The sequence below is a fragment of the Atractosteus spatula genome, chromosome 5 (genome assembly GCF_055471065.1).
Source record: "Atractosteus spatula isolate fAtrSpa1 chromosome 5, fAtrSpa1.hap1, whole genome shotgun sequence".
Taxonomy (NCBI): Eukaryota; Metazoa; Chordata; class Actinopteri; order Semionotiformes; family Lepisosteidae; genus Atractosteus; species Atractosteus spatula.
In genome coordinates, this window is record NC_142710.1 from 20928859 (window position 1) to 20946033 (window position 17175).

Genomic DNA, 17175 nt, shown 5'->3' on the forward strand with positions numbered 1-17175 from the left:
TAAAACAGGGAGTCTTGTGTACGGGAGAAACTGAGTTGCAAACTTCCTGGGAAAGGAGTTGGATGGCTTAGAAGGACCAGACTTGAGGCCACTGAGACTGCTGTGCAGAGCGACGGATGTGTGTGCCAGGCAACACCGGAGCTGAGGGAAAAACCTGCAGCACAGTCCATGGGTCAGAAAAAACAAAACAGGGTACAGAAAAAACCTGGATAGCAAGCCTGAAAAAAAAAAACCAAACGGGTTTCAGGGCACTCTTGAGACTACAACTTATGTGCAGGGTAAAGACTCCCTGGCTCAGCAAAATAAATGTGGAGAGTGAGACAGAGGTGCAAGTAAAAATGAGGGTGCCGTGAAAAAATGCCTAAGTGCCGTCAAAGCAGCGCCTGGGCTTTATATAGAAAAGTGTGAATTGAATAATAAAGCTAATTAACAGGGATCATGAAAGGTGATCCAGTCAGAGCAGCAAGACCTTGGAAAACCGTGAGCCAACATGAGAATATGACGGTTTCCCAGGGCAACCGCTAGCTGAAGGATGTCGTCATGACACACACAAACTCTTTAAAATACTGTAAATATAGCTGTTGTTTTATTCAATAAAGCAGTTCATTTCTACACTTTTGGTTTTAGCATTCAAGTATTTCCTGTTTATTAAATATCAGGGATGAAGGACGTTCCTCTTGACCAGAAATAAATGGAACAGGGTGTTGGTCTCAGCTGTTTTTCATAGTGGAACAGCTCCCCTTTCTCTTCCTTTAGCATCCAAAGTCACAACTACACTCACTGGCCAAAATATTAGGAATATCTCAGTGTCAGGGTACATGTGGTTGGCATGAGGAGCTGGACTTCCGACATTTTACCTGGCCCAGACAATTCGCACACCCAGCGAACCGCTGGGCTATACCAGTTCAATCCCAGACTGCACTGCCCTCATCACAGCTTCAATCCTGCCAGCTAGGAGGAGGGAAATCTTTACAAAGCCTGTTGCATGCGTGCCATGTCCAGTCGAAGCTGCTCCCAGAGGCCCAGCGCATCATTCGGTGGGGGGTGGGGGTAATAATTTGTCCCTTGAGTATGCTTGTAAACTCAGCTGCAGACAACAGTTACAACATCTGAAGAGATTAACCTCCGAGAAGATAAACCTCCAAGGACTTGTTTGTGTACCTGGAATCTGGGCATCCTGGGAGAAAATAATTGATCATCAGATTAATTACCTACAAGTAACCAAATTAGCTGCATCGCCACCCTTTGTGTAAAGAGCTGCCTCTTGTCCTGATTGGAGGATCTCATGCAGCTGCTTGTTGAGGGGTCTCAGGGTCATCGATTTCAAGAGCAAGCCTGGGCACCTCATACCTCAGCCCAGTTTGAACGAAATGTGGTTTATGTTTCAGTTGTAAAATCTTCAAAACCTGGGCTCCACAGAAGAAAGCATTGAACAAACTGATCCAGAGGAAAGCTTGTAGAAGTTAAATCAATAATTTATTTAAAAAAAATAAAAGAACAGTTTCAAAGATAATGACCAGCAAGATCAAAGGCATTTGACAGCAGTAACCAAATGAACCTGCCACTTGGTTTTTAGCAAATGATGACAATAATATATTAATATTCCATATACCCATTGATAACAATCACATGGTTTCAGTAAATATGACAATCTCAACAAAGCTTTGGTAACCTAAAGTAAACCTACTGTACACTACCAATGAAAATCAAACATACATTTTCAAGTATCAGTGTGCCCCTTTTTATCCTCAGGTTTAAAGCCACATTACTTGCAATTCAGATATAGGAAATATCACAATTCTGAAGTTTATACATTGGAATAACTGAAGCTATTGTCTACAGATTTTTTTATATATATATATGTGTGTGTTTGCCCACAATTACCGTATATACCCAGGATTCTTGTTCCTGAAGAAAATTCCGGTTGTAATCTTCTCGCAGGAACTGCCTACATTTTTGCGAAGGTGCTCTCAGATTATACAGTATGACAAAGCCTCTGAAATCACGACAACGAAAGAATCAGATAAGGACCAGCCAGATAATAAGGACATAAATATATACATATATAAGTTTCAGTTGTATTGTGTTGTGTTTAGGTCCATGTTAACCCTGAACTAATTTATATATTGTATGTACACTAAGCCCTTCTAATCATCAGAGATAAATGTCTCAAAAGCTACAGAGGTCAATACAGTGCTAGAGTATAGCTGACATTTGTACAAAAATAATTTTAGTTCTGCAATAAATTCACTGGGACCTCCAGCTCCAGTTGATATTTGCTAATACTTTGCTGGCTCATAATCTGTTTTGAATTAGCAGACACAAATTGGCCCAGTTACCAAAGTTATTGCACTGATATTTAAGACATGTTCCAGGGTTAAAGTATTTGTGGCTGTTGTAAACTGCATCAATTCTGTACTAAAGCAGTGACAACAATGAGATTACACAGCTACAGCAAACACAGACATCACCTTTTTCAGCATTTTGTTCTCAGTGTGTATTCAAAAATGAAACCTTATAAAATTACGTAAAGTTATTGTCACCCCTTGAAATAGGGTTATTATGCTTGTATTTTTTTCCTTTAATGCTTCAAACGCTGGTTAAACATTTATATTAGTATTTTTAAGTGTTTGTACCATTCCACTTGATAAATGGCACCAAGTACTATGAAACATTCTCAGCATGAAATCAACAGAATGTAAAATTATATCTGGTATAACCCGTTTACCAAAGTAATTGTAAAAACACTAACATTGAGGTGTGTGAATTGTACATTGACCAGATGGTGCTATGCCCTCTTTACAGCATCCCAAAGCAGCAAATGTTAAAAAGATAAAAACACATACAATCAAAACAGTTCCTAAAGACAACCTGCAACTGAAGCTGTGCAAAACAGCTGAAGTGACAGAAGACACGCCAAGTCTATATTTTGTTGTCTTCTCTTGTGTGTACACAAATTTGTGCTTCAAACCGGACAAGGTTACTACCCAATAACTTGAAGTAGAAATGTCAGTGCATAAATGGATACATCGTCTGAAGAGTAGGACAGAAAAGACTTGACCAGAGTTTCTAACATGTCATTAACGCACAAATATGGAGGCTGCTGAGCTGCAGGTATTTTCTTAGGCAACTGTAGAGGGGCTGCTCCAGAAACACCACCTGCGTCTGGAATGATGCTTGTTCAGGACCACATCTTCCTTTTCTCTCTCTCGTTTCACCCTCTGATAGTGATCCTCCTCCTTCAAGTACCACACGGGAGGCCAGCGATGCTTTTCAAAGTATTCTTGGTTCTCTGTTAAAAAGCAAAAATGGCAGAAGCTGATGCCACTATACAGTACTTCTGTTTGGTTTAAGACGACATCGAATGTCTGACCATTAACAAAGGATTCAAGTATGAAATAGTGCTGCAACAGCACACTGTGGTAGATCAAGAAAAAAATATATTAATAAGACAGTTCCTGATCCCAGAAATTGAAATTTGAGGAATATAGGAATATCTTTGCTGTCTCCTAATGATCACACTTTAACCTACAGCTGGATACAGAGAAGAAACACAGACACACCTGGTGATTTGGACTTGATCTCTTTGCGGTACTTGCCACAGACACTGTTGTAGTTGGTACAGATATGATGTAAGCACCAAGCTGCTAACTGATTAGCATTGTGAAACTGGAAGGAGAACAAGCAGAATCAAAGATTAAAGGCAGAGAGCAAAGAATCTGTTTGGCCAAATAAATGCAGCTATCACCAGTAATTATGTTGGAACTTAAAGCATTTTCTTTTTGAAAAGTAATCAAATTAATTCTGAAGGAGATTTAAATACACGGAACAAGCTTGGATTGTTACAGATATCACTAAGTTAGAAACGACTGGAGTTTCATTAACCCTGTTACGGAAAGCATTCTAATTTGTAGTCAATAACAGGCAGTAACATTTTAGTGCATACCTGAGCCAGTTCCAAGTAAGTGAGTACCTCTCCATCTACATCAATTCCATCTCTGGCTGCTTTCACAAGCTCATTCACAGCATATTGTTCTATTCATAACAAAAAAAGGGGTTAAATCACTTTGAGTGGGGGTGTTATCATTTTGTTCATAAATATGTCAGCTATCAGCCTTCTCATCCCAATCAATGTGAAAAGGACGCCTCTCACTCTAGAATTTTAACAGGTATTAATGAGAACAAGTGTCACTCATCCATTCAGTTTAAAATCTCATCTCAATGTGTGCTCAGAGCCCAGTCAGAGTATTGTACATGTCTTTGTGCATGCAAAGAACTGCCCCAGTATTTCAGTGAGACTGAGACTCCTTTTATGGCGCTAAGCATATTCAGCTCCACAAAACCGGTACATACATAAAATCTTATTTCTGCAGAGGCCTTTCCTTAAAGCTCCCAATGGAGCCCAAGACCAGCAGCCTTTACTGACCTGTCAGAGCCACCAGACGGGGAAGGCACAGTCTGTTTGCAAGTGCAATTAACTCCACTGGGTCCAGATCTACCAGCGGAGCCAGCTGATTGGTGTATAGGTACTCCAAGACTGCTTGCATACACACTTTGCTTGTGTTGGGAAAGTAAACCTGTAACACACAAAGAAAATGAAGGAGGTGGGGGGGAGCAGAACTGTATACTGTACAAGGAAAAAGACAGATTGTTCCTGCTTGCTGTTTAGCACTGGCTCTATGACTGCAGTTATTTTTAGTCTCAGGATGGCAACAGAATTATGATTTAAAAAATCCATTAGCAGCTCAGATGTTCTCACTCTAGGAGTTAATAAAAAAATCACTGCTGGTAGGTACTATCATTTTGCTAGGAATAACATTTCTGTCTAGGTGAGGGTGAACACCAGATCAGTTAGATGTGTGTAAATTGAAATATACAGCCAAACAATTTTAATGCATTTCATGTCTAGCTATGCAATGCAATGTGAACAGGACATGCAGGGAGAGATTCAATTGTTTAAAATACCAGTGTGCCTATCACCCCACAGTAGGCTGTACTGCACGAATTGTAGTTCATTCTGTAGTATCCCCTACTGTATATTAACAAAAACATATCTTCTAAATGCATGCAACTCTTCTGTATCTTTAAGACAAATACTAAATAGAATAACAGTGTGATACAGTCCTAATATTTTAAGGTCTGCCAACAACGCCTCTTGAGATGGCCTATTCCATATTTAAACTAGCATGATTAAAAGTCAACCAGTCTCTTGCTGAGGGGTTAGTGGAGCACATTACTTTACAGCACAAGAGAGTTTATATACCAATAAAGGTTTGTGTCTCTTGGGCTGAAATGACGCTTCACGAAAATTGCATCTGGCATTTATTTTATACATGATCAAAAATTGGCACTGGCATATCAATGGCTAGCTGAGTTCAAATATCCATTCGGTGCTGCATCCTCTTAATCCATAATCTCTGTTTGCTCAGCTTCCAATTCTGGCCTTTTAAATCCTGATTTTTTAAAGATCTTACAGTACTTACGGTTGCAAAGAGCAGCCTAATATACAGTTTATGTCAGGTGTATTTTCTCTTAAGAATCATAGGGTTGCATATTTATTGACAGCTTGTCTTGAGATGATTATACCTTCTGGCAGGTCTAGCCAACCTTAATCCTGCAAAAAAGTCCAAATTCAGCAGTTTCTCTAGGTCATTCTAGACGGCCTCTTGGAACATACTGATGTTAGATCAATTCAGCACAGCATTCAAATTTACTTCCCAAATGACCAAACTCAAAACAAATTGTTTACTTAAGTGGTCAAAATGAAACAATTCCCAAGTGTTTAGAGATTTATGTCTAACCACAACCTATAAACATCAGTTCAATTGTGCCTCCACAGCAAGACAGCATTGTTAAAGCAAGAAGGTAATAATAAAATATCATTCTATATATTTAGAAATTTAACATACGGCTTCATTTACTATACATTCCATAACAATTTCTTGTTTTTGAAGGGCAATGACAACATAATTTTACCCCCTTTCTGGAAAATACTCCCAATAATCTCAGCCAGAACCCCTGATCTCATCCTTGTGCCCTCCTTCTATGAAACAAAATTCAAAAAGGGGCATACCTAGCCTCACAATATTATAATAATTCTGAGGCCCTTCTGTAGTCTACAAGGAAATTATCATTTATATGACAATTTAGACAGGAATCATTTCAGCATATTTGAGAAAATGTACTATAATTACAGTCTTATTATGCAAAGCTTTTCAAGCACAGATGCTTAATAGGTTGTAGAACATTAAAGAGTTAAAGTAGAAAATCATCAAATCAAAGGGATGTATTTTACTGCACTAAATTCTAAAATAAAAGTAGGCCATAGCAATGCTAAAATAAAACCGCCCTAATTTATAAGAAATCCTGGTTCCTAATTTCAGCTGAAACTGAAGCATCCTGCTCAAGATTTGGCCCAGCTAAATAATATGCTGACCCTTTACTTTTTTATGTGGTTGTTTTCTGTAAAGTCAAGGACACAAGAATACCAGCTGAATGATACAGAATGGTGACACGATGAGGTAATATGGAACTGCTATTTTAGCAGGCTGTAAACTCCTCTTTTTCTCCTGAGAGTACCAGAACCATCTGTCTGGAGACTGGCAGTTACCATTCACGAGTCAAGAGGTATTAAAACGTGCAGTTTACACGTCAGTTTATGAGGGCATTTCAGCATCCTGGATTTCAGACTTACCTCACTGTTTGAGCTCTCCATGAAGGAGCCTCCAAACAAAGCAGCCATCCAGTCACAGCTTGATATCAGTAAAGGCTTATGGGCATTGATAGTTCCATCATCCATCCTGAATGTGACATCTGCCAGATATATTGTAAACCAAGTTAGCTATTACCTTGGCACCGACATAAATTACAGTTTTCTAACCAGAAGATCCAGGGTGACAGTGCATTAAGCTGCAATGCATTCATGTTCAGAAACATTAACTGTGAAAAAGGCAATGTCTCTTCACATTTTTTGTTTATCTAAGTAATCAGAAATCAGCCAACCACGGAGGCAGTCAGGAATTTTTTCCTGACTAATATGCTTCAGCCCTGACAACTTAGCATCTGTCAAGAACACTCTTCTAATAGCACAGTCTCTTTAGCTTAACTCATCTGGCGTATTTTAAAAATGTTTAATGAAGAAGTCAACATTTAAAGACCATCATTACTTTTTTTTTACATTTTGTCATTCTAATGGTTTATTTCAGCACTTTTTTTTCCTTCTAAATGTAAGCTACTCATTGTTTGACGAGTGCATGATTTCATATGTGCTCACAATCATAAATCAATTTCAACATTGCCTGATATTGTGTGACTGCGTTTCTTGGTTGTTAAAGACACTGAACAATACGTTTATCTTATTTATTACCTGTAAATGTATCCTTGGCCAAGCATTCTTTAATCCTGTTTGCTTTTCGGACGTGGAATGCTTTGGTGATCTCTTGATTCATGAACGCTTCTTTATTCAGAATATTTTCCACCATCATTCTGAGGTCAAACACTTCAAGGCTTTCTGCAATCTGGGCGATCTTCATCAAGTCCTTCTCCTTCTCGTCCAGCTCACCGGTATAGAGGAATCGGAGGACAGCACTGAAGGGCCCCAGCTGAATAGAGTAGTCCATCTTGACCACGGTCATCAAAGATGCTGTACCAGTGACAGGGGCTTTCACCATTTCCTTATGCATGCTAACAAAGGCCTTGCTCCAGGATGCCAGGGACACCTTTGTCCTCTTGCTCTTTCCACTGAAGCACATCGTCTTCAAAGTCCCGTCGCTTTTAGACGCTCGGAGGGAGCCAGGGGAGAGAGTGGACAGGACAGCCGCGTCCTCCTCTGTGTCCAGGCTCAGGGTCCGCGTCAGGTGGTCTCGGCCATGCCTCTCCTGCGCCCGCACCCCCGGCGACTCCTCCGACAGGTCCATCTGGAAGAGGTCGTAGAACTTGGAGGATGAGGTAGACAGGTACATCCTGTGGGCGAAGACGCGAAGGTGGTCCTGGAGAATGAACATGACGTCGGCGCAGAGCGGGGTATCCAGTAGGTGCCTGGGGCCCTCCTTGCTGTTCGGGGGATACTCCATGACTTTGATCAGCGGAGGAGGCGCCTTCGGGGGCAGGAATGGGGCCTGCAGCAGGGGTTTCTGCACTTTCTTCAGATGGGACTTCCAGAACTGAAGGTGTCTTCTGGAAATCAGAGCTGCTCGAATGGCGTTGTCAAATATGTCCTTGATGCCAAACTGGTCAAATACACTGGTTTCATAGTAGGGAATCCCAAGCTCTTTCGCAACTTCTCTGCCCCTTTCTGGAGGTAAAATATCACTTGGTTTTATTGGCCTGTTTAAAAATCAAGACAGTTTTATTTTAATTATTGTTACATTAAACATTTGTTGCTTATGTATTTTCGAAGGCATTTTCTATTCCCGTGATCACATTATCATGAAATACACCTGAGATACTTTACTACAGTATGAAGGTCAAGGAAATAGAAACCTGGACTAAAAGTCATATTAATGAACTGAATGTGTGTGGAAAAAATTGACATATACATGCTTTTATACATGTATTCTTAATACTGTAAAAACAGAAACAGATATTGAAAGCAGCTGTTGCTTGAATCTTGAAACTACTGCTTTTCTTAAAGTGAGAAAAACGAAAAAATTCAATTACCTCATTACAGAGCCACAGGCACAGAACAATCACTCCAAGCTTGACCTTGGCAACTGTCAGAACATGTTATGCTACAATTTACAGACTCCACATGTGTTCTTGGCTGACAATGTTGATGATACAGAAAACGCGTACACAGTTGATATCACCAATGCATAGTTTCTTGTAGAAACAAACTGAACGTGAGCAATGCCACATTCGATTGGCAGACCCCACCTTGCCAATGGTCGCCGCGCTCGATTGACGGCTTCCAAGTCTGCGTAGCGCAAGTCAAGCTGGCAGCCAACCAGAATGACAGGTGTCCGAGGACAGAAGTGCTTGATTTCCAGATACCACATCGTTTTGACGTGATGCAAGGAGTTGGGGTTGGCTATAGAAAAGCACAACACCACTACATCAGACCTGGAACAGACCAAAAAGAAGAAGACCTCCATTTTTCCAGGTGTATTTTGCATCAGGTTTGGAACAGGGCGGGGAGGGGTAAACAACACTTTACACTGCATGCTACAAATTTAGCAAAAGTGTCGTACATCACAGACGCCAAGCTGTCTTTGACGCAGCGCCACAGTTAAATATAACTTGTGTTCATGCATACGTCATCCCACATTTTCAATGTCAGCCGGAGTGACTGGAAGCATTGATCTCTGAGTTGTGAAAAGATTGCCCTGCTTATTTGCAGCTATCATATGGTTTTGATACTTCCACTGAAGGACTCCTTTGGCAATACTTTTTCAGACTGCCACACTGTAGATCATTACAAAAGGCATGCAGACATATTGGACAAATCACTGGCATACCAAGGACCTTTCAGAGTGAGGTTAGTACACTGATTATGCAGAGAAATACACTACTCATCACACAAGAAAATAAATAACGTATGGTTACTTGATTATCTTGGAAACAAAGGAGTCGTGCACCACTAGTTCTCACTGCAAGCAACGAGTTAAGCTGCTACTCCACACATTACTGTACTTCAGGTGCAATCAGACTGAAAATGCATAAAGCATGAGTCACGAGAAACTACAGGACTACAAACTTACAGTTTCTTTCATTGCCATGTCCTGTTTATAGATCAAAGGAATCCTATAAACAAAAACAAGTACAATACAATACTATGTTTTGTTTTTAAATTAAGCAACAGTAATTAATTAGATAGGTTCATATATATATATATCAGTCTGTAGAATAAAGATTATTTCCTGCACAAGAATCTGAATCAGGCTACAATACAATAAATGCAAGGTATGTACAGTATTTAGTTTTTTTTAAGTCTGAAAGTAGAAACAGAGTAGAACGACACTGCAATGTCTTAGTTACATGCACAATAGGTATAGGAATACTTCATGAAATCAGCTCCAAGCTTGAGATTCAGTGACTGATAAACTGACATGCAATAGGTACAGCAAGAGTTACAGTGGCACTTTTTCGAGGCTTACAAGACAAGACTATTTAGACTGAGTCTTGCACCCCAGTTACTTTAGAATCAAGCTGTTCAATAATAAACAAGCGAAACTGGAGTATATCTCTGTCTGAGACAGAACACAAGCGATTCCCCAGCTGAAGACCTCAAGGTAGATTTGTTAATTAAACGGGATGGCCGAGAACTGCCAAAATCAAAACAAAGTAAGCATTAAAAAATACCATCACACCTATCTGGTCTTCCTTGATAGTGGTTGAAGTGGACTTTATTTGCAATCCTTCTTCATTGAGTCATAAAACTGACCTAATGTCATGTCTGCTCCCCAGTATTAGCATATACTTAAGCAAACAGAAAGTATGCAGAATCAAAAATGTCAAATTAGGAGTGACAAGTGGTATAGAAAGTTAAGCAATTGATGATATTGAGTTAAGCTCCACAGTAAATTTACCTTAATTCAAGTAAAAGGCTCTTCTTAGTGCTTTTTATTATTTAACTAACATGCGACTCCGTGATAGGAGAAGGGCCCTTCTTTTCTGTCTTCTGCCTTCTGTCTCATTTCAACGCTAGAGAGGAAAACTTTGCACAGAACCTGCTGATTTCACTGACCAATTAGCTAAAAGGAAAGAAACAAACTGCTCCATATGAAGGACTCTGTCATCTGCTGGCTGTATCTGTGTTCAGAGACGTGCACCCTGATCTGCACTTAACAAAGCTGTTCTTGGAGGGCACTTGATTCCCCTTAGACTTACACATCTCTCACTAGCTGCAGTCTGGGCACAGGTTCAACAGCTGGGGTTATTAATATCTGCACCTTTCAGGCAGGCTTCCAATAAAGCCCTAAACCACAGTGCCACAAACACAAACTCGAATCCTCTTATTGCAAATGCAGCCGTGGAGATGGGATGTAAAACACTTGCCTTTATTTTTAGCAAGCAATAAAATATAAAAACAATTATTCTCCACTACATGACAATTTAATTCAACTAAAAGGGTGAATGGCCCAAGGACAGGATAGAGTCAATTGCCTGTGTCCAGATTCAGGTGAAACAGTTCAAAGTACACTGCCCAATGCGCATGGAGTGGACTTCTGCTTGCTATCACAATCAGCTGGAAATGCACTTTAATTCCTGCCAGACAACAGCACCAGCTGCAGAGAATAAGCATGATCCATTTTGCCTTGGCATTTACAAAGATATACACCTGGTCTGTGTTAGCTAACCATACTGACTGTCCACTTCTATATAAGAACCCCTGTCTCTGAATGCGAGACAGATCTTGAAATTCCCTGGTCATGCCGGAACTCTCCACGGCCTGAGAGAAAAGTGCATTCTCCAGTTTCGTTGGGCTTCCAAGGAGCAGACATCATGTTACCAGGCAATCTGAGATCTTCTTACATTGTTGGGAGTCTAGATGTGTTAAGATCATCAGATTGTGTGTTTATTGGCCCATGTTTTTATATTTCCCTATGTACTGTATATATTTAAAAAGCCTAATTAAAACTATTTAGTTGTAAGCCAATTTAGAATGGGTTGTACGAGCCTTTTCCAAATTTAACTAAACCAAAACACTCAATGATCAACATGTTTGTTCCAGCTAGTAATGGAACACAGTGATTTCATACTTGTTCAGATATATTTTAGTATATACTAAGTCATTTCAAATCAACAACGATCAGAAAACCCTTAGTTCAATCCTAGGAACCGAAACCCGTTTTCCTAATACAAAACAGTAGGGTCATGTGACATTAAACAACAAACACAACAATAGGTCTTTCTGTGATTATTCAATGTACTTTAAAATTACAGCAAGTAAAATGGCATTAATTGAAATATTCGCCATTGTGAACAAAAAATTGCTTACAATTTTGTCTCTATTTTAACAAAATATTACATTTTACAGAAATGTGTTGTTCAATAGAGAATAGGATCAAAAAACGCCATTGAGTGGAATACATTTCTGCTCCTTTTCTACATTGAACAGAAAACCAGTTTAGTGAACTTCTACAAAATCCTCAAAACACTGCAGGACGTACATTTTGTTTTATAGGAATAGCTTCTGTGACTAAGGGGCTTGTATCAGCTGAGTTTGTGTTTAATCACTTACTGTAAATATAATTCTAAATCTAATCTACCAGAAACGAGGAAATGGAACTCCTTTCTTAATATGAATACTAAAAATGTATTTCAAAGGAGATTAAGCCTTGATATATTCATGATTCGCATATGAGACTGATAAAGCAAGGACTGAGCAGTCATAAATACACCTCTGAAAATTACCTTCCATATGCAAAGCGCCTGTCCTTATGATGGTCACCAAAAGTATCCCAGAGCCTTAGTGATACACTCACTTCATCCACAACATCCCGGGAACGTTCCAGGACCTGAAACAGTTTAATAAAACAAAAGACAAACTTCCAAGCTAAACAAAACATTAAGGAAGACGCATATCTTAAGGCTGAATTAAAAAAAAAATGTTGCCATGCTGAATTCTCGTTTTTTACAGTATGTCTTCAGGCTTTTTTTCAACACTCAGCTTAACATAGGTTTTTTTTTGTTTCCGCCATGCTGCCCTGTTCCTTCATAGCATTAAACAGCCCATACCTCCTGGCAAACCCGGTACTGATCGATGGCCCAGACAGTCGGCACGTGTGTTGCGAGGAGCTGATAGTGGGTGAGAGTGGTGTTGCAGGCTCTTGCACAGATGAGGCGAGTCTTCCCCACGGCGTTGTCTCCCACCACTACACACTTGATGGTCTCCACATTGGGCCTTTCGTAGTCCATACTGGCGTTCATGAGCTAGCGCCTTTCCAAACAAAAAAGAGTGCGCACAGAATAATTCCGTCTGAATGGTCCGAAAGTCATTTCAGAACATTCTTCTGATCAGTCACAGTTTACGATACCTTAACACCATGTCTCTGTAAGGACCAGGGAGTTTCTGGGCAGATCATTCCAGCTGAACTAGGACATTTCTTTCCCTGCAAATCTCATGCTTACATAACTGGTAATTTTGGTTATAAAGCAGCAACATTTTTGCCTACGCACAGTGAACAGTTAGAAGAAAACCGGTTAGAAATAGATTCTTGTTTAGAAAGCAAAATAATTTCCTTTTTAAAATCATGGCTGTATAATATACTATTTAGTAATGCAATAATTAAAACACACCCAAAAGCCCTACTGTATTTACAGAGCACAGACATACTGTATATGGAGAGAAACTTCTGTAAGGGACGTGTCACCATGCCACTCAAAAAGAAAAAACTGGGACAAGACTGCACACATCTTCAAAGCAGGCATTCTAAATCGTTCTTCAGCAATGTTTCACTGCATCTCCATGTTACAACCAAAGAGACCTCTCATCTCTAAAATTAATTCATGAATTTTAAATTACACTTAAGATGGAATTTTTTATTTCGTCAGGTTCCTCTCATAGAAAAAAAAAACTAAATATCCTATCAATCTTGTTGATGCCTGACATTACCATAATAGTTTACACTTGCACTCACTTACAGTAGCTAAATTAATATCATAGTGGAGTAATATGAGTGAAGCATCCTGCTCAAGGTTACAGCAGCAGTACTCCAGACAGGATCTGAGCCCTCCGTCTTCCAGTTATTTACTCCAGAGCTCTAACCCCTTCCCCGCACTGCTGCTACACAGCTCTGTGTTAAAGAATAGTCAGATGATCAGTTTGTGTACTTAACCCCAAGATGCTGACTTCTTCAAATCGCATTAGAACATTGAGTAATTGTTTACCTATGTATTCAGCAAGGATCGATGTAATATTGGTTTCATAAGAAGCATATGTTTATGTTGTTGATGGGATTTCGTTGTTTTTTTTGCGAATCCTAAGCCTCGCGTTAGTGTATGACCAACTTTCATAGTCATTGCGTATTTTAATTCTCTTCGAATGTTACATGCTATTTCCACAGAGCAAAGCTCACACAGTGAAACAAAAAGCCATAGGCCAAGTGTTTCACAGCATGGGAGGAAGCAGATCCCCTGACGTCTCTTAAACACACTTTGGCAGTCGCTTCCAATACTCTCCGCATCCCGGGTTTGAATCTTCCAGTCTGCACACGGGTCAACAAAACATTGAAACAATTAAAGGGGCGCGCAAGCCAAAACGCACAGGTCTTAATGTTTTACAAACTTTTTTTTTATCAGCTCGTTAACCATCCTTGTTCACAGACCCTCGTTAGCTAGCTCTGTTAAATCGCAACCGCATATCTGTTTACAAAACAGGATATCAAATTATCAGAGCTGTCTTCAACTCGTAGCACAACGACAAAAATCGTGTCAAAAATAGCACAGCGTGTAAGGTGAACTGCGCTTATGCTATAAACAAAACCCTGACGAATGAAGATCGTGACAGATTCTTATTTCCTCCTGCAATATAAATTAACTTACAAGATGTAAAGTATAAGCGAATTATGCTTCAACTTTCTTAAAAATAATGATTAATGTGCAATTGTATGCAGTAGTATTTCTTATAAAACCAGGCGGTTAAAGCAGCAAATCGTCTTTCACAATAGCGTATCTCTCACAGAAAATAGTGACTTTTAACGAATGTAATAAGCTCGAAACATTTGGTTTTGCACTGCACATAAAATACAGCACATTCTTTCATTTGCACAGTGTAGCCGCATAACTTGGGTGAACTGCCGAGCGAAAGCAACGTTCAATCCTGCCACACATTTATGGAGAATGCATTGAATATCACAGAAAATGCAAATATTTCAACGCTATCTGGCTGTAACTACAGGTACAGAAGGAACTTCAATCAGAAAACAGCAGAGCTAAGAAAATTAGATCAAATTAAGACACCACCCCAATCTTTGTTCAAGAGTAGCGAAGGTGCTGAGTAGATGTAAATGACAAATGCACCTACCGTTCCTTTAGGGTTGTGTTTTTTTGTGTGTGGCTTTCTTGAACCCAAAACAGAACCCAGAACAAGACTTCAAAGTGTATAATGGAATTATACCATACAATGTAAACCATACAGCCCAGCGCTAGCTAGGGAAATGCTGCAAGATCATTTCGCAATAGCTGTTGTCTCTCGGCTTGTGAAAAGTTAGTCCCTTTTTTTCCCCTCAAAACCTTACAGAACTATGTATCTAATATGATTCGAGTAGCCTGCGAAAGTATGCCCCTGTTTTCCTCCGAATGCTCTTTGAGCAGATCAACTGCGAGCACAGAGAGCGAGTCGAACCGCGGTCGCAGCTCGCATTGTGACGTCAGCGACCCCTGTTCTATTTATAGTGAGGCATTAGATTTCATTCAGGAAAACAAGGTGGTCCAGACTGTAGCCTCTTGGAGACTGTCTGATGCTACGATGCGCACAAGAACGCCCTGTAACTAGCATTTCAGCACTGTAACAAAAAAAAGACCTACTTCATTACAGATTTGAGAGATAAGTTTATGTGTTTCTGATTATCTGGTGATGTAAAAAGATATAACAGCCACACGCAATCTTCCCACCCTCCCCCTATGAACAGGGATGTGCGCAAAGTGTACAGGATAAAGGATAATAGCAGATCGGCTGTATTGTGCACAGCAGGGATTGACACCCAAGGTCTGGCAATGTGCTTGATGATCTCAAGGCAAGACCACATTAACAGTGCAGATGATTGTGTTTTTGTTCCAAAACACGCATACCCTTATATCTTTTTAAAAATGTATATAATCGCGTTTCGTCAGCCTGGCATAGCCTGTATCCACCTGAACAATGAATATGAATGAGATGGGAAGTAAAAATACCAGATTCCATTAAACGGCACGGTAAATAGCATCGGATAAGCAGTGCCTGAAAACGTGACAGCCCAGGGAAAAGAGATGAAACCGTCTCAAGACGGTCTCATCACAAATCGCAGTCAGCAACCGACCGCATCAGTGAGGCACGGGGTTCATCGGCGTGAATCTTTATTCTCCTTCGGGTTGTTGATGGCGTGTATCTGTCAGTGAAGTAGACAAATGATGGCTTAATTCTTTCCGTAAAAAAAAATCCCAAGTACAACTTGTCGTTCGCATCATCGCCTGTAACGGCGTGTGTCTGGACCAGCATCTGATTTGTTAACATAGACCATAGTGGCTGTATTAAACAATTTCCTCAGGATAAATTGTTTATTTCAGTTTCTTCATTTGTCCTCAATCACCGTTTACATAATTGCAGCTGCATGGGACATGATGTGTTTTTTAAAAAAAGCAGAAAAAACGCTTCTACTGAATTTTTATATAATACCTACCCTGCAAGCAAGTCTGACAGCATGCCGTTACATGAACACACATTTTTATTTGTTCTTATATGCTGTGTATGCTCCTTGTGCATGCATGTATGATCGATATGAAGATGTTATATAACTTTATCAACAGGACTCTTCACCGCTGACCTTTTCTTTATCGATGTTATGGACTTGAGCAATCCGGGTGCAGTTTTATGTGTGGAAACTTTGCTAATGCTAATTGAAAACCGTGCGAACCAGGCCTTCTACTTTAGAAGGAATTAGTAATGGAGTAGTAACATTATGTCAGTCAGATGCTTTTTTTCCATTTCCGCCTCGCTGTACCACTGCTATAAAACCTCATAAAATCACCAAGCTGAGTCTGGAAATCAGATTTGCTGTTTAGCAGTTTTTCCTACATTAACGTCGCATAGTTAATTTAACTCGGTGCTTCTTTGACCTCTGATTAAAAGCACCGCGTTTATCACTTTCACCCCCTTTGGAGGCACTGTGTCTTTCAGCAGCAATTCGGTTGAAGATTCACAAATAACATTTTTAAACAGATTTAACAATTCAAATACCAAGCCACCCCAAGAACTGCACATAGCATGCAACAGTAATTTTCAATGCCAGCACAATACATTACTAACCGCATGGTAACCACAAAAAGATTAATTTTCAGGCATTTCTTTAAAATCAGCACAGCTCAAGAGCTGGGTCAAACACAGCATAATGGAATTACAAAATTTAGCATGTAGTTAACCCAATGGACGTCTTCAGAATCAGCAGTGAAACGTGAACCAGAGTCACAATGGGAATTGAATGCACTTGAACCTGAGGGGAGGAGGCACTTTTCTACACTAAGGGGTGTGGGAGCATG

General features: G+C 39.9%; 1 protein-coding gene across 3 annotated transcripts; it reads right to left on the minus strand.

Annotated features, from left to right (window-relative positions):
• Nucleotides 1-1458: 1458 nt before the first annotated feature.
• Nucleotides 1459-15229, minus strand: rhobtb1 (Rho related BTB domain containing 1). Of its 3 annotated transcripts, XM_088917545.1 has the most exons (10): nt 14966-15229; nt 12679-14147; nt 12355-12458; nt 8875-9060; nt 7367-8325; nt 6695-6813; nt 4427-4577; nt 3947-4035; nt 3564-3669; nt 1459-3292 (listed from the first exon to the last, which is right to left on the minus strand). In XM_088917545.1, the coding sequence occupies exons 2-10, from the start codon at nt 12868-12870 to the stop codon at nt 3123-3125; spliced, it is 2076 nt and encodes a 691-aa protein (XP_088773671.1). In that variant the 5' UTR covers nt 12871-14147; nt 14966-15229; the 3' UTR covers nt 1459-3122. The 3 variants fall into 3 exon arrangements, with proteins under 3 accessions (XP_088773671.1, XP_088773670.1, XP_088773669.1); XM_088917544.1 differs by lacking the exon at nt 12355-12458 and having other exon boundaries at nt 1460-3292; nt 8875-9028; XM_088917543.1 differs by lacking the exons at nt 12679-14147; nt 14966-15229 and adding an exon at nt 9699-9741 and having other exon boundaries at nt 1460-3292; nt 12355-12513.
• Nucleotides 15230-17175: the final 1946 nt, after the last annotated feature.

What these genes read in the sequence shown, in the direction of transcription:
- rhobtb1 (XM_088917545.1), bottom strand. Translation starts at nt 12,870, where the DNA reads ATGAACGCCAGTATGGACTACGAAAGGCCCAATGTGGAGACCATCAAG. An exon ending in GGCCAAGGATACATTTACAG is followed by an intron (nt 6,814 to 7,366) that starts GTAATAAATAAG and finishes TATATCTGGCAG; the next exon opens with ATGTCACATTCAGGATGGAT. An exon ending in CTTACTTGGAACTGGCTCAG is followed by an intron (nt 3,670 to 3,946) that starts GTATGCACTAAA and finishes TTCTCCTTCCAG; the next exon opens with TTTCACAATGCTAATCAGTT.